At 41.6% G+C, this 27,030-nt stretch overlaps 1 protein-coding gene across 1 annotated transcript in view; it reads left to right on the top strand.

Moving 5' to 3' along the window:
- GNAO1 (G protein subunit alpha o1) overlaps positions 1-27,030 on the top strand; it is a 714,636-nt gene that overhangs the window by 616,244 nt on the left and 71,362 nt on the right. The window contains exon 7 of the mRNA XM_078670261.1: positions 23,595-23,748. Coding sequence (XP_078526387.1) covers positions 23,595-23,748 — 154 coding nt within the window. The remainder of the gene's footprint in view (positions 1-23,594; positions 23,749-27,030) is intronic.

The following is a 27,030-nucleotide window of genomic DNA, read 5'->3' on the forward strand; positions in this document are numbered from 1 at the left end:
TATCTCTTCTTCTATGACCGAAACTATCAAGACATGAACTATCAGCTGCTATATTTGGAAAACAAGTGGCAGAGCTTAGATTGCTAAATATGCACGGAGTGGATGGTTCTAGGTGTAATATTTTGGGCCATTCGGCACACAAAAACGTGTTGGGCGGAACTCCCTTTTTGATAACTACTTACATATTTGTCTTGTCTCTTATTTATGTTAATGTTACTGATCTGTTAACCGTTTTCCTATAAGTGAAGCGCCTTGGCACCCATGCCTAGGGCCAGAACTGCAATTTACAAAAACTTAAACAGAGAGAATAAATCTTTAAATGTCTATCCAGTCTCAGACGGCTTTCATTGTTGCAGAAGCTCATGTCAATATACCGCACAACTTCCAGATCTGGATTTGGGTCAGCCCCCTTCTGTCATCGACTTTTTTGGGATGATCTCCCGACACCTCTTTCAGCCATTGTATTGATGGTGTGCTTGTCATGCTTTGAGCTAGCCCACAGCATTTAGCGGCTGTCTACCTTTTTCCTATAGACCTTACATAATGGTGAAAAGGATAAAAGTATTCAGTTGGAAATATGCGTCTAATGAGTTGTCCATTCTGTCCCACAATGTTCTGGCTCTACAGGATGGTGGGGCTTGCAGTAGAGATTGTCAGAGGCATCTTCTGTACCCTGATGATGCAAGCTCTCTGTTACAAGGATAAATAGCGGGGATGTTCTTCGATGACATAAAGGAAATCCCAAACTAAGATGGCTGCCATTTTCCATACAACTCCAGATGATGCGTAAACTGTCTGAACCATCTTTATGTACCTTTGAACGTTACTGCCCCATTAGAAGTTCCTATGCTCTGCGCTCAGCCACACCCCCAGTGTAAACTGAAAGAAATACTGATGTCAAGATCTAGGAAACTCTCTTCTCTCTTTTATTCTTTTGTGGAAATCGGAACCCTGTTCTTTCGTAGACGCAAGCCACCTGTTCTTGTCTCCATAAGCCTTGATAAGCAACCAATCATGGGCAGCTTTTTATCTCATTGTTCTGAGTGAGTCCTGCACAGGGACATGTTCAAAGCCTTGATAACTTGACCTGGATCTTATTCTCGCACTTGTGCATTTGTGTGTGCCCTTGGCAGCACTGAGATTGAAACTACAAGTGCTAGAAAGAGACATTCAGACCAGCTCTGATTGTGTGCCTATTCCAACCTTCTTAGTCAAAGATTTGTTGCACATTTAAACATATTTGGTTGTTCGAGAAGCTACAAAGAAAAAAAATCTGTGTTTCTTGTTATGCATAGTTTATACCACACAAGAGTGCCGTACCCCTGGGGAAATCTGGAGGCAGTGTAAAAGGGGTGCAGATTAGGGAAAGCGTGAATAGGAGTACAGGTTATAAAATGGAAGCAAATATAAAGCGAGAGATGAGAGAGACAGGAGAGCAGCTGAAGTAAATGTTGGAAGAGACGAATGGAGTGACCGGTTTGGTTGGGGGCCATTTTGAGGTTGGTAAGGGGAGAAGTTCAGATTTGGAGAGGGAAAAGGTGATGTAAAGGAGGCACTGGAAGAAAATACAGGTTGAGTGGAAGGATGGGCAAGGAAAAATAGTAGTAAGCATTGCAGAGGGAGTGAGGTTAAACAGTGAGGATGAAAGGTGAAGATGGGGACAGTGGGAGGGCACATCATGTGTAACGCCGGTAAATATGCAAGTATAAGACTAGGAAGTCAAGATTTTATACGAAGTAAGAATTGCATATGATGAAAGGCATTGTTGAGGAATCGGTCAAAACATGCTGGCCATTTGTGAAGTTGGAAAATGTGTGCATCTATATTGTAGAACAGTAACCTGTGGACCCGGGACATCTGGGGTTTGCAAAGCCTACTCAAGGGGTCTGCGAGTGCTTAGAAAATTAAATAATACTTACAGATTAATACAGAGTTTATAAATAAAGAAATACAATTACAAGTTTTAAAACATTCTGTAAATTGTAATGAATATAAAATATGAGGCTAAAAATTCAATTGGTATCTTCAGATTGATTTCTGGGAGCAGTGCAAGTGCATCAAACCGAATATAATACGGACAATGGATGGCCTCAATTGAATTTACAAAAGCTCCAAGCTTTCTATTAAAATTATAATTTTTATTTTTTTATTAACTTCTTTGCGAGATAACTAAAACATTCAATCATTTGTGTATTTGTTTGATGAATGTTCCTCATATTTCTGTGTATTGTTTTGCAGTTCAAATTATCGAAATTGCTTATGACAGGGTCCCTGGCTTCCAATAATGAATCAGTTGGGTTGGGGTTCCGCCATTTCAATAATCATTGGGGAGGGGGCTCAGATTCCAGTAATGATCAAGTGGGGGTCCACAGAAATCAAAAGGTTAAGAGGCACTGCTGTAGAATAATCTGGCTTAGCTCAGTTCAAGGTGAGATAAGTGTGTGTGCACTGTATTAACATAGCCCTGTTGATTGTGAGGGACGACAACGGACCATTAGTGAAAGTTTGAGCTTCATCTGCACATTGTCACTGGTCATGATGCTGAGTAGCTGAACATCCTCCCTCTACTCATTTTTTTCAATCTCTCTCTGAATACTACTCAAATTCAGGAATGCTCGTGTTTGCATTCATTTTATGCTTCCCGATTATGGTGTAGTCTTTTGTGTTGCATAAAGGTGTGGTATATTTCCTGCCTTTTTGGGGGATTTTTAACTCTCTTTTGAGAAATTGGGTTCATCGCCAAAGGGAAAAAGTAATGGATTTTATCAGTGCAGGTCTGGTGACACCTGAAATACATTGCACACACGTTCAATGTTGTGTGGAATGACCCAGGCTAAATTTAGCCATTCAATCCTCCCAGAGAATAGATATATTCCCACCTTCACTGAAATAACTTCCTCGTAGCAGGCCTCATTAATATATGCTCAGCAGCTAATGTTCAGATTGTCTCTTAATTATGCTTTGCTATCAGGAGATAAAGATGTATCATACCGCTGCCGAAAATAGGTTAACTAGAGTCTGTCGGAGAAGTAGGCTCATTGCATCATGGCAGCCTTTTCATGTTTTTTACTGTTTTATTTTGAGGGACTATCAATCATTAAAACTGTATTATAATTTGTTTGTAGTATTTTCCCATTTATTAATAACCTGATCACTGGCCTACCTCCTGTACTGTAGTATCATCTTTTAAAGCAAGAAATGGCGGGAACAACACAGGCAGAGCTATGCATGCCTTTCCAATGCAAGCGCAACCCCGCTTGCTTGAACCCCGTATCTGCCTTAACCACGCATATGCGTGGTTATGGCAGATAACAGTCTAGTGTTCAGGATGGGCGGGGAGAAGAGGAGGAAGCGTTGGAACAGGAAGCTCCAGATGCGGACAGGTAGGTGAATCGGGGGCTGGGTTGGGGGGGGTAATTTTTAGGAGTGGGGTCGCTTTTTGGGCTCTGGGCGGGGGTTCGTGGTACTTTTAGGAAGGGGGCAGAGTTTTAGGATTTAAAGCAGGGGGAGGGGTAGTTTTAAGGGCTGGGTTAGAGGTGACTAGGAATGGGGCAGTTTTAGTCAGGGTGGGGGGATTGGGGATACTTTTTTTTAATTGGGGGCAGGGTTTTATGCCGCAGGGCAGTGGAAGGGGTTAAGGTAGTTTTATGGAGAGCGTGGGGATAGGTTTTAGGGCTCAGAGCGGGGGCTGAGGGCAGGGTTTTAGGCCTCAGGGCAGGGGGAGGGGTAGTTTTAAGGGCAGGGAAGGTTTTAGGCCTCAGGGTGGAGTTGGTGAGGTAGGGGGATTTTGGGGGTAAGGCTGGAGAGGGAGAGTCTGGGTAGTAGCGATCTTAACAATGCATACCCTCTTACCAATCATACCTTTACAATGAAATTGCGTGGTAAAGGCATGCATGGTAAAGGAATATGTGGTTAAAACGCATTCATGGTTCAGATCGCATGGTAGAGACATGCGTGGTTTAGCCATGCATGCCTCTGTCATACAACCAGAAACTGCTCACTGACATAATAGAAGGCCAACGGCTGCCGCAATCCGCGCAGGTAAGAGCGGTGGGGCTGGGTGGGGGGGGGGATTTTGACAGATGACGAGGGGAAATTAATTATTTATATACTTTTTCCTTTTGGTCGTCTGTCTAATCTTCCCCCCCCCCCCCTCCTCCTTAACCCGGCCCCACTGCTCTTACCTGCATGGGCCGCAGATGGCCAACGGTTCAACAATATCAAATACTAAAATAGGCTGCAAAGCACTTGTACCTCAGGAAGTTAGAGACCCAGGGTTGTGAGGTGCATGGCTGTCTTTTGTAGGAGGTGTGGGTGTAGAAGCAATTCTTCAGCTGCTTTACATGAGCGGGTGGTTCAGGCTTACAGTGGAATACATGAGGTACTGAGTTCCATAGTATTGAAGCTACTGAAGATAAAAACATGCATCTGATTTAAAAAAAATCCATTTAGCAGGATTCATGGCCCTTTTAACAGGCTTGTCACTTGATCAGTGAAGATGTTTGTGAAAGTGTCTAGATGTAGATGGCCCGGCTGGATATTTTGGATCCATGGCAGCTTTTCGAAACATTAACCGGGATAATTTGTTGCTCTACAAATTTGCTTTCAGTTGTTTATTGGCAGTATGTATGTTTAACTCAAGTTTACAGGATTTGAATCCTTGTTCTCAAAGCATGCATTTATGTGCAGAGAGTGCAGCCTTTGCAGATGTTTGAGGGAGACCCTGATGATGTTACTAGGGACACAGAAGCAACCGCTGGAACGTGACTATGAATCAGACGCTAACTAACTGAGGTAGCTATGACCATGGCATTGTCTTTGGGTTGCCACCTCTGCCCAAGGTCACTTGACTACACAGAAAATGGGGCAACCCTTTATTTCTGGAAACCTAGAGATACCAGTATACATAGAAAAGCAATGTTCCTATGGACTGACATTGCCAATGATAACAGTTCCAGGATAGAAGCACCCAAAAGGTGATGTAGTATACCCAGTTAGGGTGTGAAACACGATTAATATTAACCCATAACATTATTTAGAAAAACCTGAAAAATGCTGGCCCATGAGATTTATGAACACATGTTCTTAATCTCATATTGATAAAATGTTATGGTTCTACAATTTTAAAATGGTGATGTGCACTGCTGAAAGTGTCAGACATGATGGACCAGTAATGGAGAGGGTTTAAAAAAAGATTAACACGTTGGCTCTACACCAGTTCAAAACTTGGGGTGGGGGGCATGTTTTCAATTAAATTTTGTGGTCCCAAGTTTCACAATTGTAACAACCCCAAAATGCAATCAGTCACAGTTTTACCGCCTAGAGGTAATATCAGTTGCTTGTTATGTATTTCTTGTTGTGATTCAGCTGTTCATCTATACGTTTTACTCCTACCTCTGCCTTCTTTTGACATAGCCAGACAGTAACGGTTTAGCAATCTATGGCAATACAATTTTTGTTTTACACCTACCAAAAACATTTTCCTTTACATTTTTGGACAGCTTAACCCCTTCGATGCTTGTGACGGAACCGTTCCGTCATCAGTCACGGTTGAGCTGTGCTGATGACGGAACGGTTCCGTCACGACCGCACCCTGTTCTGGAATGTCCAGCACAGGGGCGAAATCGGCGCCGCACGGAAGTGGTTAAGGTATTTTTTGGGGGCAGTATGGAAGGCGCTACCACGTAGGATGATGTGCGTATTGCTATCCTATCTAGTTTGCTTGGATGGGTACTAACATGTTGCATTTGCTGTGCGGGGAAAGGACTTCTTGTTCTTTCCAAAGACTGCATTGGAGTAAGTGCATGTTTTTTTTCTCCATCCAGTTGTACGTCCACAAGTTCGAAGTTAACTGCATTTTAGGGTCTTCTCTTATTTCTTTTCACTCTAGTACAAGAAAAGGTTTGGACAGTCATCACTTTTTTCCGAATGTTTCTCTTCCTCCACTTTTGGAGTCATTCCCCCAGTTTGTTTCCCTAGTCTCCAGAAGTAGACTTTCCTCTAGTTCCTCTAGTTAATTCATATTGTGTATACATATGTGTAAGCCACAACAAGCCTGACACCGGAATCAACAGCCACCGTTATTTTTCCTACCCTCGTGTGTTGTGACCTGGTGCAGGGAGTTTGTGTGGAGTGCTTTTGTTTGTTGGAAATTATGTGATGTGCGGTTGTGTTATTTTCACTGTTTCTTTACAAGGTGTCTGAAGAGTTGTGGGCCATCACCCAAGAACAGTCATGGAAGAGAACATCTCTATTGTGTCGCTTCCGACTGAGTGATACTTGCAGAGCCAGGATAAGCAGTGGTCATGCAAACAACTCCAGGAAAGGTTTAGGGCTAGATGTATGAACACATTTTCCCATAGACACAGAATGGATAAAACTGTGAAACATCTGGCCCTTAGTGTATTGTACCTAGAATGCAGACCTCAGCTGGTCTCTCACCTCTTCCAAATCTGCCCAGAAGAGGGAATTGTGGGGATCACAGCAGGCGGGATGGACCTGAAGACCCTTGCAATTAGGGTCCAGGGAAGGAAGCCAGGTTTCCGCCTCTGCAAATCTAGTGACTAAAACAACGCAGCCTCTCTTTAGTCTCTAATGTCCCATGGAACAGCTTGAGGATAAATGGCCGCATAGTGGATTGGCAAATGATTACATTTAGTAAAACTTAGCACACGTGCACCCCTGATGTGTGAATGTACAATTGTCTTGTGTGCATTTGTTAAAGTGATTGGTGCTGTTTGTTTCTTTGATGTATGCCATGTGGTTGAACGTGGCAGTGTCCACTCCTAAAGGACAACGCCATGATCCCAAAAGGTAGGTCCTTAAGTTTTGCTCCTTAAGATATTGCATTTTTATATGAATATACAATTCACTACATGCATTTGTGACTTGTTTCTGCTGCAGCGCTTTTTGTTTGGCTTATGGAGTCAGTCAGGTAGAGGCAAGAGACTGTTTTCTTTTAGTCTGAGCATGGGTAGTTTCTTTATGGGTTTGTCGGCCTTAACTCAAGGCGCTTCACTAGCGCTACCTTTGGTGAGGTGATTTTGTTTTGAATGTAATTAGCATATTGGGATTTTTGGGGTGGGGTGGGGCGGAGGTGTGGTTTGAGCATCTTGTACAGTGCATATGTCAATAAAGATTACTACACCCAAACCACAAATGACCAAATTGAGACTGTTGTGTGCCACTGTTTTAAAAAGATTTGTTAAGAGCATAAAAAGATAAGCTGCACTTCTTGGAGCTGGTCTCAGTGTAAAAACATTAAAGTAGCTCCGGAGGGTGCAAGTCCCAGGGTGCCTGTGTTTAAGTGCACTTGTTGCATTTCCAGGAATAAGAGCAGAAGCCCTTGGTGACTATTGGCAAATTCTAGGTCACAAATGGTAATTGCATAGTAACATAGCGACAAGATGGTTTTCTCGTCCTCCAGATCTTGTCTGTGCATGCCCCTACCTGAAGGTGTGGAGTTACTGTTCGAGGTGCATTAAAAGGAGGTCCCAGTGCGCAGACCAAGTGCTCACCCAATGGCACGCAACAAGTGTTTTACTAGAACATGACACGAGGAAGCTGCTAGTCAGCGATATGCATTATTCCTACTAAATACTGGTGTACCACATTTCTCCTCCATAGCCTTGGTGTCTTATTGTTCACTACCCATCATAAACTTTTTTTTTTTAAATATTCTTTTTAAAAAATATTTTTTGTCCACTTTTACCAATGAATGTAGGTAGAGTCGTCTTGAGCCTAGGCCTATGCAAGAAAGAAATATGCCCCTTGTGCGCAATTAGGCTAAGTGTACCCTTTATTGAATCTGGGCGAAGAGTGAAATATGGAACAGCTGCTCTAAAGCCGCTCCACCTTTCTTTATACAGGCAGCTACTGCCTGCACTTTGTAGGGGGAGAAATCCCTATGCAGCTGGGTGCTGTGAGTGACTGCACCCACCTGCAAGGGAATGTCTTTGGAGTCCATGGGACCGCCTTTCCCTGCTCGGAGGGCGCACTGACCGTGTGCCACCTTGCCACAGCACACTGTCCGTGCATAGCCTAATGGCCTATTTGCGTCTGCATCTATAATATGTATAGGAATGACAGGAGAAAACCCATAGACCACGTTGGGATTGGTGTATCGTGTAAGCAAAAACAGTTCCCAACAGGTATTATGTAGAGACAATTTCAACAGTGTATGCAACAAGCATTACAGAAAGATCAGAGACCAGGAGTCAATTGATTTTTACAGGAGGTAGTATTATTTACCAAAAGGCAAAGAGGAGAAAATCTTTCATAGGCAAAATACAGTTTAAACAGCACTGTAAAGACCGGATCTTGTGACAACCCAGTGACACTTGGTGCAAGGTGCTATATACAATGAGTGAAGTGAGTGTGCAAGTGCTTAAAAACAGCATTGGCGACGCATTGAGCAATTATATACATCAATTAGAGGCTCCGAAAAACAAGTTACAGTCACTTGGAAAAACAATTATTTCTACAGGAGCACAGGATGTGATAAGCGTCGTATAATTCAAGCTGTACAGTCGACGGCGTTTCGATCCCCTTTATTCGGGATCGTCATCAGGACGGGGTTGTCGATAAACACAGTGCTGTGGGCAAAAGAAGGGCAATTTTGAGCCTGGGGATATTGGCTAGGGTCAGAATGGGGGGTGAGCCAGTGATCGGGTAATTGATAAAGTTAACATTAAAGGTGTGTATATGGCGTGGCTGGGGTGGTGGCCAGACCGGGGACCAGGAGTGAAATTGGGGGTGATTAATGTGGAGAGGCTGGTGGGTATATATCGAGTTAAACAAAATAATCGCAGATTAGTGGAAGAGTGGCGCAATTGCTGCGTGGGCAGACACTCACAGGTTTGTCAATCAGGCCGGCGAGGCTAGGAGGACTCAGCAAAGTCAATAAATGATCGGATGCTGTAAAGGAACATGCGATGGAATTATGAAAAGAAACATGTGAGGCTTGCGACTTAGACTCGACCCATGAATAGCAGCGTTACCTGATTTATTGTTTGAATCTGATCAGCAGACGGGATTAGCTGCGCCTGCAGGAGGGAAAGGGGAAGATCAGCTCGGGCCGGTATCATGAGAGGACAGGTTCTTAGGTGACGGGTGCACTCGAGTTGAGCGCGCTTAGAGTGCTGGAAATGTTCTTACCTGACTGGCGCAGGGAAGCAGGAGGCAATTTAAGGCTCTTCTGGCATAAGGACTAACGGCAATGAATGCGGTAGCTGATCTGGCGTGTGTGAGCGTCCTGAGTATAAACCAGGAAGTACCGAGCGGGGGGCGGGGTACACTCGCTGGATGTGGGCGGGGTACGGGTGATGTGACAAGAGTGTCACGGAGGTATCCACTAATCGGAGGGAAGGGGGCGGGGTTCAGTCGCACCCAGAGGTGGGGCGGGGGGCGTGAGAACAGGTTGCCCGGGTAACAAGTACAAACAGGAACTAACTGAATCCAGGCTGTATTCAGGACAGATATTAACGGCATGACGCGGAGGGGGCGTTTAATGGCATGACGCAGCGGAGGCGTGAAAGGCCGGAGCATGCTTGTGGCCGGGGATGGTAAATAGGTGCAGGCCCTGGAGGTATAAAATTACGATTACATGTTTTTGCGATTACGGGCATGAATTTAGGGATCTAATTACAAATCCATCACATATTCAATCTGCATTAAAACACCAATTCACGCCTCCGCTGCGTCATGCCATTAAACGCCCCCTCCGCGTCATGCCGTTAATATCTGTCCTGAATACAGCCTGGATTCAGTTAGTTCCTGTTTGTACTTGTTACCCGGGCAACCTGTTCTCACGCCCCCCGCCCCACCTCTGGGTGCGACTGAACCCCGCCCCCTTCCCTCCGATTAGTGGATACCGCCGTGACACTCTTGTCACATCACCCGTACCCCGCCCACATCCAGCGAGTGTACCCCGCCCCCCACTGGGTACTTCCTGGTTTATACTCAGGACGCTCACACACGCCAGATCAGCTACCGCATTCATTGCCGTTAGTCCTTATGCCAGAAGAGCCTTAAATTGCCTCCTGCTTCCCTGCGCCAGTCAGGTAAGAACATTTCCCGCACTCTAAGCGCGCTCAACTCGAGTGCACCCGTCACCTAAGAACCTGTCCTCTCACGATACCGGCCCGAGCTGATCTTCCCCTTTCCCTCCTGCAGGCGCAGCTAATCCCGTCTGCTTATCAGATTCAAACAATAAATCAGGTAACGCTGCTCTTCATGGGTCGAGTCTAAGTCGCAAGCCTCACATGTTTCTTTTCATAATTCCATTGCATGTTCCTTTACAGCATCCGATCATTTATTGACTTTGCTGAGTCCTCCTAGCCTCGCCGGCCTGATTGACAAACCTGTGAGTGTCTGCCCACGCAGCAATTGCGCCACTCTTCCACTAATCGGCGATTATTTTGTTTAACTCGATATATACCCACCAGCCTCTCCACATTAATCACCCCCAATTTCACTCCTGGTCCCCGGTCTGGCCACCACCCCAGCCACGCCATATACACACCTTTAATGTTAACTTTATCAATTACCCGATCACTGGCTCACCTCCCATTCTGACCCTAGCCAATATCCCCAGGCTCAAAATTGCCCTTCTTTTGCCCACAGCACTGTGTTTATCGACAACCCCGTCCTGATGACGATCCCGAATAAAGGGGATCGAAACGCCGTCGACTGTACAGCTTGAATTATACGACGCATATCACATCCTGTGCTCCTGTAGAAATAATTGTTTTTCCAAGTGACTGTAACTTGTTTTTCGGAGCCTCTAATTGATGTATATAATTGCTCAATGCGTCGCCAATGCTGTTTTTAAGCACTTGCACACTCACTTCACTCATTGTATATAGCACCTTGCACCAAGTGTCACTGGGTTGTCACAAGATCCGGTCTTTACAGTGCTGTTTAAACTGTATTTTGCCTATGAAAGATTTTCTCCTCTTTGCCTTTTGGTAAATAATACTACCTCCTGTAAAAATCAATTGACTCCTTGTCTCTGATCTTTATGTAATGCTTGTTGCATACACTGTTGAAATTGTCTCTACATAATACCTGTTGGGAACTGTTTTTGCTTGCATCTATAATACGGCACGGGTGTAGCGGCAAAGAGATTCCCTGATTTGCATAGGACCATGCACTTTTAGGCTCCTGCCTCTCTTCTCCACACGTTTTGTCACTAATGAGATTATATTTTGATAATCTTGACATACGCCAAACCTCCTCACCACTCAAAGTATCTTTACCTTGACATAACTGTTCGGAAAACGTTTGACGTTGAATTTTCTTTTACGTTTCCAATCTGTTTTTGGTTGCATTAGATTTTGTAGTCTATTGCTCCAGTTCTCTTGCTATTACATTGTTGGGGGGGAAGGATGTGCTGTAACCTGTCTTGTACCGGCCTAATGGAATCTTGGGGTGTCCTGGACACCCAGGAATCAGTTGGTTTGTGGCTTGTCCAGAAGAGGCTGTGATATGTATTGGTGGATGCAGTAAAGACTTAGAAATGACCTTTCCTGCGTGGGTTATTTCTTACCAGACTTCACTACTTGCCTATAATAAGAAAGTGACGTCTCTGATTACAGTTGAAATTGAATCAACCGACCATGTGAAAGGCAGATCATGGAGCAGCATTATAGTTGTTGCTTAAACGATGGAAATGTGAATGGTTTCACTGCAACGAACGAACAGTTATTTGGAGAAATAAGACACTTATAGCAGTATGTTACATTTTTTTCACAGTTCACTACATGATATTTGGATCTCTCTGTATGTCACCACAAATTATAAACTACTCCTAACTTTTGAAAGTGACTTACAGTAAAAGGTATATCATGCTTTTGCAACAAATGACCGTATATTACCATATTTACTTATGCACTACACATTCCACATTTATTCTGTCTCTTTGCAACCATACCAATTCATATAAAGGAGTAAAAGACTGAGTATTTTTATTGGAAGGGTTATGATGTGACCATGTATTATAAGAAATAAAATATCTTCAACCATACATTCTAAGTATATTGCAAGTCACCTTAGAGTTACAGTACCTCTATATGGTCATTGAACATCTTGATGACCACCAATATCCTGATAATATAAATGTAAATGTAAATTGATACTTGTATAGTGCACTACTCACCCGCAAGGGTCTCAAGGCTTGTACGAATACCGCTGTGGAACCCATCCTGGCTGTCCCTGTGAGGTGTCCACTCCTGGGCACCCCCAAGGTGGAGGCCAGGCATCCTTAGCGTTGTGGGGGCCGTTGTGGAGATTAAGCAAGCTATTACCCAGAGTTGCAGAGTGGGACTCCATGATTGGAATAGGCACCGAGGCGAGAATTATTAGGTCCGTGGAATTTTTGAGCTCAAGACACGCCGAGGCGGGGAATTGAACCCTGGTCCCGGGCTAGACCTCTGCATCAGGGTCTGCCGCTCTAACCATTGAGCCACACTTCTCCATATACCATGCAAGGATCTTGTACCCGTATATGTCATGCTCATTCTGGGCAACAGGCAGCTACCAGCCATTTCTGTTTGGAAGGTTGTCAAGGTACCTTTGACAGAATGTTCCTCCTGGAGTCAGTTGGGGCATAGAGAAGCCGTTTTGTCATGCTGTTAACATTACATTTATATTGACTTTTTCAATTCTTAGATGTTAGATCACTTATTTCACTACTGTTTGTAAACAAATCAAGGCCATGCGCCATTTTGGGACCAGGTATACATCGACCATTTGAGAGCACCACTTAGTGTAATTTTTTTGGGGGGTGAGAGATCAGTTTGCATATCAGTGTCTCAGGTGACCACTACTACTGCATGAGCTAAGACTATGATGGATGTCGGGAAATTACTAGTGAAATTAGGATACCAGTTGCAATTTTACAAAATGAAATTCCTAGTTTGTATCTACAGGAGTTTTGTAATCATTCTGTGGCCCAGGTGGGCTTTCAATTTATCTTCAAAGAGTTGGCTCCTCAGTTGATGGATGCATGTTGTTGTGCCAATGTGACATAGGCACAAATCGAGTATATGTTCTCATCCTCACATTAGAACAGAAAGGTATAGTACTTTATATGCTCTACATAAGTCATTTTGTCATATTGCTCATTCGTCAATGCTGCTTGCATGAAACCAGAAAAACAAGCATTGGCAATGTCAAAATGTCTGATCTTGGCAAGTGTGTAATGTTTTTTTTTAATTCATTTTTTGCAATCCTAGTCAAAGGAATTTGGCAAGCAAATAAAAAGTATAACAATAAATGAGTGCCCCAACTGCCTAGGCACACAAGGCCTGGCATTAAGCTCTACTCCTTTGTGGGGCTTTTGCACATAAGAGCAGGTGAAAGGCTGTCACTCATAATGCAGGACTGTCAGTGGATTAAGCGGGACAATCCATTCGGTAGGCTGTATTGGGCAGAAGCAAAATGCCACTGACGCATAAATGGTCTAATCGGTGAAGAGGACTGACCGGAAGCCCCTGTTTATATGTCTAGAATGATGTATTTGTATTGTGAATTTTGGGGAAATTATGAGGCGTGCAAAACTATTTAGCTTTTTCTAGCCCGACCTAAAAAGGTCTTCTTGCTTTTACTATGAGTATATTGTAGATGCTGTAGCAACTAACGTGGTTCCCTGGCCATTTGGCATGATATACATTAAAATGGTGGCATTCAAAGAGTGTGTGTGTGTACTATGCGCACTGTATAATGGACCTTACACCAGTCACTGTTGTGGTGCTATAATTCCTTTTTGACATTATTTAGCAATCAAGACACCATTTGATTTATTATGTGATGTTAACATGTTACCAGTGTGCACGAGGTTCGCTGTTGAGATACGAAAACAATACAGGAGTTCTGTTAACAAGCACTGGCAAATCCAATAGTTCTAGCCTTGCCAATGCGTTTTGTTCATACTGTACAGTATCGGCAAAGCATGAACAAAAGAAGGAATAAAAAACAAAGCGCACTGATGTGATCATGTCATTTTGAAGTAATGTCTCGTGCATGAGGTGGGCAAATGTTCGTTTTTTTGTTTGTTTTTTACCAGTCTAAGATTGTTTAGTGAATAAAAAATATGAAAAAGAAAAAGCATGAATGATTTCCAAAGCGGAAAGCCTGGCAGACATTTGCTGCCTGGCCTAAACACAAAAATTAATAATAAAATTAAACAAAAAATATGACCGGGGGGGGGGGGGGGAGGCGTGGGCAATGTAGATACAGGTTGGAGTGATCAGGGATGAGGTGTGAGCGATAAGGCTTGAGAAGCACACGAGAAAGGGACAGATAAGGAGGGTGGGGGAGACTCATACAAGGGAGAGACCAACACTGGGCAACGGGAGAAGAACACAGGCAAGAGCAACACAGAGAGCTGGGAAGAGAGAATCCCACTGGCAAGAGACCGCAACGGGGGTTGTGTTGGTGAATCACAGGGACTAGAGAGATTAACACAGAGGCAGTGGTGCCAGCATAGCTCGCGGGTGTAATGCAGCCTGCATGGAGAACGGGGAAAGTGTGCATGACTGGTTTGGGCGGCCCGAGAGGGCTGACCAAACAGTCATTGCACACTTAAGAGTGGGCAAACCACTCCTCCCCTGCTCGCAGAGCAGGCACGACCGCAAAGCAGCAGAACACGAAGCATAAAATGATAATTACTCGAAGTGATTATCATTTTATGTTTCTTCTTGGCACTGCTTAAAAAGCAGTTGGGTGACGCTCCTTCGCCATAGCGGGGGAGCCGCCACTGCCCAGAGGACGGGTGGGAGAAGCATACAAGGAAGACAGCTGGAAAAAACATGCAGTCTCATGGAGTGCTTAAGCAAAAATGAAAAAGAAAATAACTAAAAATGAGCATCGAAAGGACACAATTAAAGAGGCCATGCTCTAGGGAAGGGTCAAGGTAAGCAATCGAATAAGCAATAAAATGATAGGCAAAGCCAAGCAATGGTACGTAATTGAGTGGGCTTTAAGCCCAGTGCAAGTTTGTGCAACCAGACTGCTTCTCTGTCTGGTAAGCTCAGACGAAAGAGGAGGCAGGCAGTAGGATGGAAACGAAAGAATCTGCGTCTAAAATTATTAGAGTTGGTTACAGTGTGTCAAAACAAAATTAAGAAAACGATGTGGTATGTATAAGGAACATATTTAAGGTGATAAAATGCTTATCAGATTACTTGTTACCAATAAAGATAGCAAATATAAGAAGCACTGACGTGTGCAACTTAAATTATGTGGTAAATGTGGATGATTATATAAGCAAATAAGAGTGGTTAACGAGAAAGATGGAGCATGATATTGAATCAGGAATAGTAATATTGGTATTCATTAGGGTCACAGTGCTGACAACCTGCCATGTAGAAGTTGAAATGAGTGCCAATGGTTCACGGGGCAGGAAGGATTTGTTTGGTACAGACAGTGTTTGAAGATTAAAAGGCCAGCGTTGTCAGGGCTGAATAAACACCTCACCTACACAGCTACGTATTTGCCATGTGTTCTTTTATTTTGTTCATCTGTCTGTGTGTTAATGTAAAAATGCAGATGTTTTGCTGGTGTTAGTTCATGTCTGAGCATGTGAAGAAATGTTGACTACAGTGGTGAATAGGTGTGACAGTTAACTGTGGTGGTTTCATGCTATGTGTAGAGATGTCCTTTATGCTTCATCGGGTTCTTCCCCTGAGTGAAAAACTCAAATAAACCTTTCAGCATTCTTCTCAGCTTCAACATCATATTTACATCGAGGTCTTCCGGCATCTTGAAAAAATAAAAAAATTTCGTGGTGACCTGTCAAAACTGACAGAATGTTTTGGGTCACCTTGAGTTAACATTTTATGGAAGATTGCTTTATTGATAGTGTTTTCAAAATGAGGTAAAGCTACTTGATTGAAAGTAGATTGAGACAAATATCTGCTACACACTGACCTCCAAGAAAGTAAGGTTGCTGCAATTTGATTACATTACTTGTTATTAGACATCCCTTGTCTTGTAAGCTGCACCTTATATTCTTGTCCTTACAGCTGTTTGAGGGATCTGTTGCATTGTGGTGACTTGAGAGTGCTAATGGTTTGAAAATAATTTTCTAATCATTCCTGTTTTGTTGGAGTCTCCTGACCATTGTGTACATGCAAATATCTGAGATGCCATCATCCTCTGTTGATGGTGATCTCAGAAATGTTGACATATTTTTCTGTGTATTGTTCTAGGTTGTTTCATCGCAGGATGTGACCATTCCCTCTCTTTCGAATTACGGCACCAAAAAATATTTCTCATACTTACGAAATGGGGGCAATGCTGGGGAAAAGGCAAGGTCTAGAATCCCAGAGTCATACCCACGTAAATCTGGAATTGAGCCAATCTTTCAGGATGCAACACGTCATTGCCTATTTGTAAATGATTCTCAAGTTCATATTTGACTGTCATTCCTTACCCTTTTAGATTCAGCTAAATACCGTTAGGATGTGCCAAACGCCATGTGGGCAGTTACCCATTGTGTTCGTCATAGCAGTGAAACGTACCCTAAAGGTAGCATTTCATGGCCATGGTGTCACAAATCTGCTTCTGGCAAACCTCATCCCATAAACAATTTCACCACTAGCTCAAACCGAAACGATTCACCTTTCTTTGATTAATTTTTATTGTCAGTGAATAAATAATTGCAATGCAATAGCTTTCACTTCCTCCTATATTCCCATAGAATGTGAGGTACATTTCTCAACATAGCCATTCTGAAACGCAAACTTGAAAATTGACAGCGAACAATGACTTCTGGTTCCATATATTAGTCAGATTTTTCCTATTTCCCCACTGGCTTTATTCATAAATCCAGTCTTGGTGCCTAACTTTACATCTACAAACGTTCCACTTCTTCAGTGCTTACGTGGTGGAGGTGGTGGATATCAGTACACATCAGACCCTTACCAAGAGTGAGAGCGAAAAGAAAGGAGGAAGAGAAAGATACAAAAACTGTTAAAATGCCAGTTAGGAAGGATGAAAAGAACCTGCAAGAGTGAGACAGAGACAGAGACAGGGGAGGGCGACAGAGTAAAGAGGCCAGAGGTGGAATCAAAACTAGACAGCCTTGTTATTCCACAACCCTGGCATTGGGCTCCAATGAAAACTTTTGAGCTCCCTGTTGTTTTTGTTTATCAGAGTGTTTTCAACCTCTGGTTCTTGTATCTTGGTCAGGTAAAAATTCCTGTAGCATATACCAGGCTTTAGGTACACGGGAAAGGAGATACCTCTTATCACTGCTGATATCTCCATTGCGACTAAGCAAGACTTGTGGTCAGTGTTAGCATTGGATTCTTGATTCCTAGTGTGTCTAAAATAAGTGTCTGGAAGTGACTAAATTTTATAGCCTAAATTTGAGGTACATAATGATGTAGTTTGGTGCTTTGGGGGTCAGTGTGTGGAACGTTGACATTTCAATGAACTAAAGGAAGTCCCTAAAGATTTTATAAAGACCTATGTTGCACATGAAAGCGTGTCAAAATTAAAGGCCCAAATTAAGTTGTGCGTGCTTGGCTTATTAAAGAGTGTATCACTTCAATACATTCTTCATGGTCCTGCTGAAAGAGATAATTTGAAAATATTTTTGACATGGATTAAAGTAAACTATTATTTAGAGGATAGTAAAAAAGAGAAACGGCATGCATTTGTCAAGGTATTGCTGCTATAGTGGTGATCAGTCTGAAAAATATAGTTCTGTTCCATTATTGACAAACCCAAAGCCCCTTAATATGAAAGAAAATATAGGACAACCACTGAGAATCATTGTGAAGAGGTTAAAAGTCATCAAGCTTGATAGTGTAATAAGGAAAAGGCAGGCAAGTTAGAGCTGGTCACCACGCGTATTCTCTGTAAATTGGACACTCTTCCTGCACAGACAGTACTCCATTCCCAGAGGTGAATGTTGTAACACATCTGCTCCAACCAGGCTAGTTTGTTGTCGGAGCAACAGAGAGAGCAGCATTTATAAAGATGGCCCCTTTTCATTCTAATATTATTAAAATAAAAAAACTTTTTTTTTTGGCTCAGTGGATTTACTTTACCGCAGTTTTATTAATGAGAAGTCCAAGGAGTGTCGGAAAGAACAAAGAATTTTGAAGAATATAGCACCCACATTGCAAGTTTAGGAACTTCATTTATTCAGAAATATTGACTTAACACTGGCCAAGTTCAGTGTTTATCCAAACCCAGTTCTAAGCTTTAGTGACCTCCTGCCTAGTTGTGATTGAGTTTGGTGTGAATTAGAATTGTTCATGTAAATCTTTAACTGGATTGTTGGTTGTGTGACTAGCTACAATTGTGAGGTCCTGTAAGTTGAGAAGGCCTCAAGTTAGGCCTAATTTAAATGTATGAGGTAAATTAGCATATATTAGGTCTCATTTCAATAAGAATGAGTAGTGTTCATATGTGTTTAACATTTGAATTGGCATTCACAAAACCAGCCCAATCTGTAGCTTGCTTTGGAGCATCTGTGGCACTGCATCTGAAGGCATTCTTAAAAACTAACTATTGTCACTACTTCTACATTTTACTTAAGCATATATAAGACAGATTTTTGCTGTGACGTGGGGGTAGAATGAGCGACAATGGAGCGTAATAATACAGGATTTGTCTTTATAATTGCTCTCAAGTATTCTGAAACCAAAATAGAATGATCTTATTCAGACCACCATACTAGGATCTCTTTCACTGGTTGTATGTTGTTTTGCTGCTATGCTATATCCTTTTGTTATGAAACCTTGGTGATATTTCCTGGATGGCAAGTTTCTGAAGAAGAGTAATGAGTCCTTGAACTGCCTTTCCTATCCTTCATTGACTGAATTGCAAGTTGGACCTGGACTGAAAAGATTTGAAGCAATTCAGTATTTTCGTAAATAGGTTGGAGTATACTGATGCACAGAGACAGTAGACTGAAAGGACTGGAAAGATAATCTTTGATAAATGTAGTACCGTAAAGCACCATACATTGGCCAGTCAGGAAGTCAAAGTTATTAAAAGTTCTGGAGAGAACCTAGATGTTACAAACATAAGATAACATGTTCAAGCTAACTCCTAGTGCTGCCTAATTGTCTCCCAGAAGATGGATAACCCAGTCGTATTTTCTTGACCAGAGACATCTACTATTTTAGATTTCTGACAAAGATTTGTCACGAGTTCTTCATTGTGATATTACACTACTGCGGTGAAGCAGTGTCATGTTAAACTGTATGACGTGCGCTTATACTTTCTCCTTTTATCTGCTGGCATGTAATGTGACTTGCTTCTTGAAAGCAGTGAAATTGAGGGTGTCCACTGACAGTACCACAGGTTCCTTTATGCTACATGCCCTCTCATGCATACATTCTGCACTTGACTCCTTTGTCTTCCGCTGATCTCTGTGGACTAGAACATGTAGTCGATTAACGGCATAATTTCAGGCTTGGGTCTAGGCACCTTACGTTTTTACTGGGGTTTTCAAATTTTTGCAACATTGGGTGCTTTTACCTAGAACCAGCTAAAATAGATCTATTATTTTTCTTTCATGTTGCTCACTACGTGTTTCTGCAGCTTGAAACTTACTCTTACCCAGTTTGTTTGTGCAACTACAGAGCAGGTGTCAAGGAATGCATTGTATATCAATGGAATTCCTCTGCAGTGGAGCATTACAACTCTATTGCTTTTCTCAGCCAACCAGACAGCGCCTGTTAAGGAATTTTTTTCGTTCCAGAACCTTCTTTCATGAATGTGGTTAAGAGGATTTCTTTGGGTTTGTGGATGTAAAACTAGCTCTATCTTATGTACAGACTAAGGGGCCGATTAAGATGGCGGACGGACTTGCGTCCGTCCGCCACCCCTGAGTAGGAGGGACCGTCCGCATGGGCAGCGGCGGTCCCTCCATGGCAATTAGGATGTGACCGCCACCCTGGCGGTCACATCCTGTATGTTTTACATTGCGGCGGGTGCTGCTTGAAGCAGCACCCGCCGCAATGTAAAAATCGAAAGCAGTGCATTTGCATGCACGAAGTGGCAGGCACCGCGCGGTGCCTGCCGCTTCGTGCACGCAAAGGCAGGGGGGTACCATAGGTACCCCCCATGTGCACCCCCCACGCAACCTTCACCCAGGAGGCCCGCAACGGGCCCCCAAAGTGAATGTCCGTATGCTTTTCCACGGCGGCTTTGCCGCCGTGGAAAAGCATTACTTTCCCTACATCCTAATATGGCTGGCGGTGTCTGATAGACACCGCCAGCCATGTTAGTGCTTTTCCGCCGTGGTCGCCTTCCGACCGCGGCGGACAGATTGTGAGACCCACCAGCCATCCTAATTTGGCGGTGGGTCTTTCAGGCCTCCTCGGCGGATTTCCCGCATACTCCGGGCCGGCGGTGGCTTCCGCCGGCCCGGAGTATGTGGAAAATCCACCATCATAATGACCCCCTAAATTGGCAGGTAGATCCACTATTGGATGACTTATTTATTCCTGCTGTTATCTCCAGATCATGGCTGATTGTCAATGTATCAGGCCCTCAACAATTCCCCAGTGAATGTGAAAAAGTCCTGGTCTACATTTCTTCTGCATGGTCTCAGTACATGTGCATGGTGGGTTCACACCTAGCATATTACAGCACCACTCTAGGGCTTCCTATAGCAGATATAATCAGGCCATGGGCATATCATGCAAAAGCTGCCTTGCCTTCTGTGTAGTACAAGTGTCAGCACCAGGAAGATGTGGGGAGGAGTGGGTTCACATTTTACATATTCCCACCAGTTCTGATCGTTGTGCTGCCCTTCTCTCTGTCCATGCTTTAAGCACATACACTACCAGAACAAATGGTGAAACAGTAATATGAATTTTACTCTTCAAGCCTCAGTGTCCTCTGGCAATGGTCTTACTGAGTCTTCCCTTGACTGTTGTGGCTCAGATAATTGAGGTTTTCCGACAAAATTGTGACACAACAATATCTTGTCAAAAATATTACGAAACCAAATATTGCCAAAAAGTAGGAATTTCGAAATCCTCATATATATATATGAACATTGAGAAAGGGGGGCTCTCCCGAAACGCGTCTGTTATCTTTGAAATAAACCGCCCTGCTGAGTGATTTTGCCGTGCTCGAGAGTGCTTATTTATCCTATGACCCGGCTGGGTATTTCGTAGGTTTTGGAGCTGTGATATATATATATATATATGCGCGTACACACACACACACACACACACATTTAGATAATAAAAATATAAAGAAATAAAAAAGTAAACTACCAAACATAAATTAACCATAATATCACAAATAAAATATATTTACAATACTACAAGTTTAATAAAAAAACATTTTTAAAACAGTAAAGAAAAAACAATATTAAAGATACCAATAGGAAAGCACTTATGGCAAAAGTATTGGACTTCAAATTAGTCAAATTTCAATTTAAATATTTCAAGGATACATTTAAATACCTAACATAAAATTATTTAAAAATATTGAAAATAACAAGTATGTAAATGAAATTTTAAAAAATGCCAATACAACAATAATGTAACAAATATAAAAATGCACTTCCCTGCCTACTACCCAAAGAAAGCAGAACCTCCAAAAATGTTAAACAAAATATGAATAAAACGAATACAATTAAAACCAAAATAAATCTAATAAAATGTCCAAATTATTTTATTAAATACACTAATTAATTAAACAAGACAATTCATAACAAATCAATGTAAACATTAACATATTTAACAGTTAAATATTTAAATTAAATTAAAAAAATATATTGGACAGGAATTGTCATGGGGTTCGACCATCGATAAAACATTTGTGAATAAATAATGATAGTTGTAAATGCTATTGTGTTTTCTTTAACTTCTTTAATAAGAAGATATTTAAAAAAGAAATACACAGTATTAAGTAGTTTAAATAACTTCCCACCTCATTACCCTACAAACCAAACAACCTATAGCTAACATATACATTATAAACTGTACAAAAATATAGTATTTTTTTAAAATCACAAAATGATTTAAATAAGTCACATACCAAAAATGTAAAATAAAAAACTATTTATAATTAAAATATCCCACACTCTTCCTCTACAAACCCAACAACCCACTACTAAATGATGAATCCTCAAAAATGAAAATTATGAAATTAATATTAACACCTAAGATTAACGTAATAAATATATATATTAAATTAGAAAATGTTTCAAACAACTTTATTTTAAGTAAAATATTACATACAATCTTTTTTAAAACAATATTAAACACAAAAAATAATCTTACCTTCTTAGTCACTCGAATAACAATATTGTTGACTTGATATTCATGTGCCACAATATTTTTGAATCAATGTTTTTGTTATTCACCTTTTATTGACTTACACTAGAGAAATCAGTTACTACAATGTCAATAGTGAATTTTGGCTATTAAGTATATTCTTTGAGAAAAACTAGTGGTTCAGGAAGCAGAGACCTCTTCCTTCTTACTGATGTGTTCTTCATTGTGTCTTATGATGAATGAAGCCTTAGATCTCCTCTTGCTAACTTCTCACAAGTGGATGCCAATTTTGCAAATTCACACTATGTAGTTCCCTTTGCTGGGAAAGCTTACCATGAAACTAGTATTCAAAAATCGGGACAGGTTTGAACATCATCACCCTCCGGCCCTGGCATATATATCCACTACAGAGCTCAAGCAAAACGCTTTACTCACACGTACTCTCTGCTACTGCCATCAGCACCATCCTCATGGGCACTATGTAGAAATGTCACAGTTCAAAGTGCTGAAATGGTTTAAGGAATATACCACTTATGCTGTAAGCAGTGGACACATAGACAATGGCACAGAATAGTTTCAGTAACATTTGGATTTTCACCTTTTTTTTTTTTTTTGGGCAGACCATTAATAATGCTTGAATGCAGTAAAGGGCCCCTGTGACATAGGTGTCCTCCCTGCGCCGAATAGATTTATCCATACATGACTAATACACGTGACCCTCTGACCCAAACATGTCCCACCAAAACACAACCGTTTGACTGAAACCCAGATAGATTGTAACCACACATAACTGTAGTTGAGTCACACTAAAAGGTCATACTATTGTCTTGATTACTAATAAGGGCTTAATGATAAAGGATGCAGAAGTGGGTGATTGGAGTGACCACTGTGCTTGTAAATGCCACACCCCAACTGCTGTGTTCCGCAACATAGGAATGTTTGTTGGTTCTTAAAGCATCTTAGTGGTTCATCTGAATCAGCAGGTAGCTCCGGCATAAGGCATCCTGGCATGTTGGTAAGGTGTACTCCCACTGGTCTGCTGTGCTTGAAGTCTGTTTGTAAACGAAGCCTAAATGTTGATGCATTTTCCATGAGTCATGGTCAGGAAACCAAAGCATTCCTAATGCCAGCTGGGCGGTATCCAAAGAGGATACAACATACCTCTCTCTGTGAATGCTATCTTGTCAAGCAAATAGGGAAGCACTTTGGAACATATTTCTCTGATGTTTGTTGTTGCTGCAAACAGTTTCCCTTTCCTATATCTAATTTTCGCTTTCTCTGTCTTCTCTTTTTACCTTTCTGTCCCTTTTCTTCTGATGCTTGTCCTGGCTCCAGAACCGCATGCACGAGTCTCTCATGCTTTTCGACTCCATCTGTAACAACAAATTCTTCATTGATACCTCCATCATTCTCTTCCTCAACAAGAAAGATCTCTTTGCTGAGAAGATAAAGAAGTCAGCTCTGACCATCTGCTTTCCAGAATACACAGGTATGTTCCACATAGTCACTGGTTTAGCATATCTTGTCCCCAAACCGAAGAAACAACGTCCTAATGATGAAGATGATAGTGTAATAATCATTGCATTTGAAGGCATGGCGATGGTGAACTCAGATGTGTACAGAATCCTTGACCATGTGAGACTAAAGTGTAATAGATCAATTTTCATAGTTTTCATTTGAAAGTTGCAAGTCCATATAATTCCTACAATTCTATTTTGCACCAATAATCTGCCTTCCAGATCAATGACATGCTAATCCCAAGTTGGAGCAATATTAAACATGTGCACTCATACAGCATCTTTAGAATTATTAATAGAATCTGTTCTTTTTTGATTGCCAACAAAAATAACATTTTTATAACTGATGCAATAAAACATAAATGATTTTAGAATATTTTAAAAATGTTCCTGATATAGGAAGCCCACTTTGTTCCCCAAATCGTGGTGCCAGTGTGTGGGACAGAAAAATATTTTTAATCAACCAATCAAGTTTATTAGTACGTAATCCATTTGTCAAATGTGTTTCCCAGAGACAAGTGTGTTAGCTTGTTGTTTAAAGAAACATTTTTTATCAAACATATTGAAATAGCAAATTTAATACCTAGGCCAGTCACGATTATAAAGAAAAATCCCGAATGTTCATCATTTATTTATTAATCCATTCCTACATCAAAAAATTCAGTCTTAGTCAAAAAGGAATATGTCTAGGGGATTCCTATGTTGGCATGGCAAATATCATTAGTTACTAGTGTATTTATTCTGCTATAAGCCCTTCAACACCTCAGTGATACGGTACATATAGCCCCAGTTTTGCAACAATATCCATACTGGCCAAACATCCCCTTGTTTTATATACAGTTCTCAGGTACGCCACTCAACCAGCCTTACTGTATCCACAAAATTATCATTCTTATGTGTAAAATCAGAAAAGAATGCCCTTCTAACTAATATGGTTTCTACGTTGAACTCCAAAATGTGTTTCCCAAAATAATTGAAAATGCTTCCAGACCAGTGGAAATACAGCAATTTCCCCAAGGCTTTATCAGTGTATGTCTTGAAGACAGCATCTCCTACAGAAAACATTGTATGTATAAATCGCTAACTTGAGATAAACAGCCTAAGTCCTTAAGCATCGCTACTTTAGTCTGTGTGCTTTGCATGAACTCCATAAAGTTTCAGATGGAGAACCTTTCACTTCTTCAGCCTCACAAACTTGAAATCGATCATAGACAATGTTAAAACACTCACCTACTTTTCCCACATGGCCTATAAAGTAGGCTTGAACATCTAGGATGACCTCACCCTGCAAAATTCGTGGTTAAATTTGACTTGACAGAGTCCTAGATATCAGGATAAGGACTTTATGTAGGCATGGGTTACTCTTCTTACTTCTTTTAGTTACTATATTATCTTCAATGTTCCTTACTTTAAAGTGTCCAGTACTTCTCGGACGTCATCAGTTGCCTTAAGAATATATGTCTATTTCAGTACCAGATTTCAATATCATGGGGTACTGGGTAGGGGACCAGCCTCTCCTTGTCTCTGGGTTTTCAATTTTAGTCCATGCTCATAGATCTTGACCACATCAAACCTTGGTGTTATCATTGGTGTATTATAAAGAAAGGCTCCCATCCTCCAGGCTGTTCATTGCCATGTAAACATTTACCCGTACACCTGGGACAATATCTAAAATACCTTTATTTGTCCAATTCCTAATCTCAACACCAACCACCTTCTAAAATGTACATTCCCGAGTGTTATTGCGTTAAGGTTGTCTCAAGTTCACTATTAAATACGATCCTGATTCTTCCTTCATAGAGCTATATATGCAGTTTTAATGAAATACCCACTTTCTCAGCCTACTCCATTGATCGTCTAAGATGCTTCAGTTTATTCTTCCCTAACTGAAGTTATTTAACAGATTACTCTTTATTTGGTTTTGGTGTAGATCTCGGCAAGCATTCTTATGTCCGACTCCTGTCTGTGCTGTTTAATCAAGCTCTCAATATTGACTAGGAAAGATATGGCCTTTTCTTTCAGAATATCTTTCAGTTGCATTTTCGTTGGAGGTACAATTATGTCACATACCAGATTTCCCCCATATCAACAGGCTCCCATGAAGCTGCCTTCCTATTGGATAGCAATTTATATTCTTGCAGCAGTAAACCTCCCATTCCAACCGGCATGGATATAAACTCCACCATATTGCTGTTTGCACTGTTGTACTTTCAATTCTATTGTAGTGCCTTACCTACATTTTATGTACGCTGTAGAGTTGAATGTTATTTCTTTCGCTTCAAAACATTGTGCTGTGCTGGACAATTAGAATGTGTGCTTTGATCTTTGCCTATTTTCCTCCCTTTCCAATACATCTTTCATACCATCCATTTTTGGTTTCTAGTCCCCTGCTAACGATATTTTGTTTTTGGTAGTTTCACTAGGTAGGATTCTGTTATTTGCACCAGCATCTAGATTTGATATAACAAAGGGCTTCTAGCTACAAATTCAGCATGTATTATAAGCAGTGTTGCTTATTTTTAGGCAGTGTATATTGGCTCTGGTAGTAGATGCTTCTTTTAGGTTTAAATCCCTAATTGGGTTGAATTAGAATCCTTATTATCCAAACATTATAATGCTTACCTTCCCAAAAAGCCATAACCTAGGTGTATCTGCAAGAGAATCATTTGCCTCATAATAGGATTTTTGTCACCATAGGTGAAGTTACACAAGAGGTAGAGGGCATGGGGGGCATTATGCCCCATATCCTGCTCTCTCCAGGTCCCAACACTCCTTTAGCAACATTTTTATTCATAATGTTTTATGTATTAAAGGCAAGATGGAAGTCTTCATTAACCTCCTGAATGCAGTGAATGACCCATTTATGTCCACCCCATTACCTCTTTAGTGTGGAGAACATCAACGGATTGTCCACCACATTCAGGAAGATCACCGATCAGTCTCGGAGAGGTACTGATGAAAAGGGGACAATGTGGCCTTTACAACAGTACCTCTCTCAAGGGGATCACTGCTGGAGATTGCGCTGGGACTGTGATCCCCAAGTAGGTATTCACACACTGGATACCAGGGATGGCGGAGTGGCCTCTCAGGCATGAAAAGTGAAGTGAAACCCCCCAATTTAAGATAATGGAACAGTTCTTCTGCCCTTTTGGGTGGGGGGGCTAGAGAGAAAATGAATCTGAAACATATACGTGGAAAAGCTGGCAACTCTGACAGTTTCTGGTAGGCCAGTAATTGGGAACTCCATAATACTT

Source organism: Lissotriton helveticus, chromosome 12 (assembly GCF_964261635.1).
Source record: "Lissotriton helveticus chromosome 12, aLisHel1.1, whole genome shotgun sequence".
NCBI classification, from domain to species: Eukaryota; Metazoa; Chordata; class Amphibia; order Caudata; family Salamandridae; genus Lissotriton; species Lissotriton helveticus.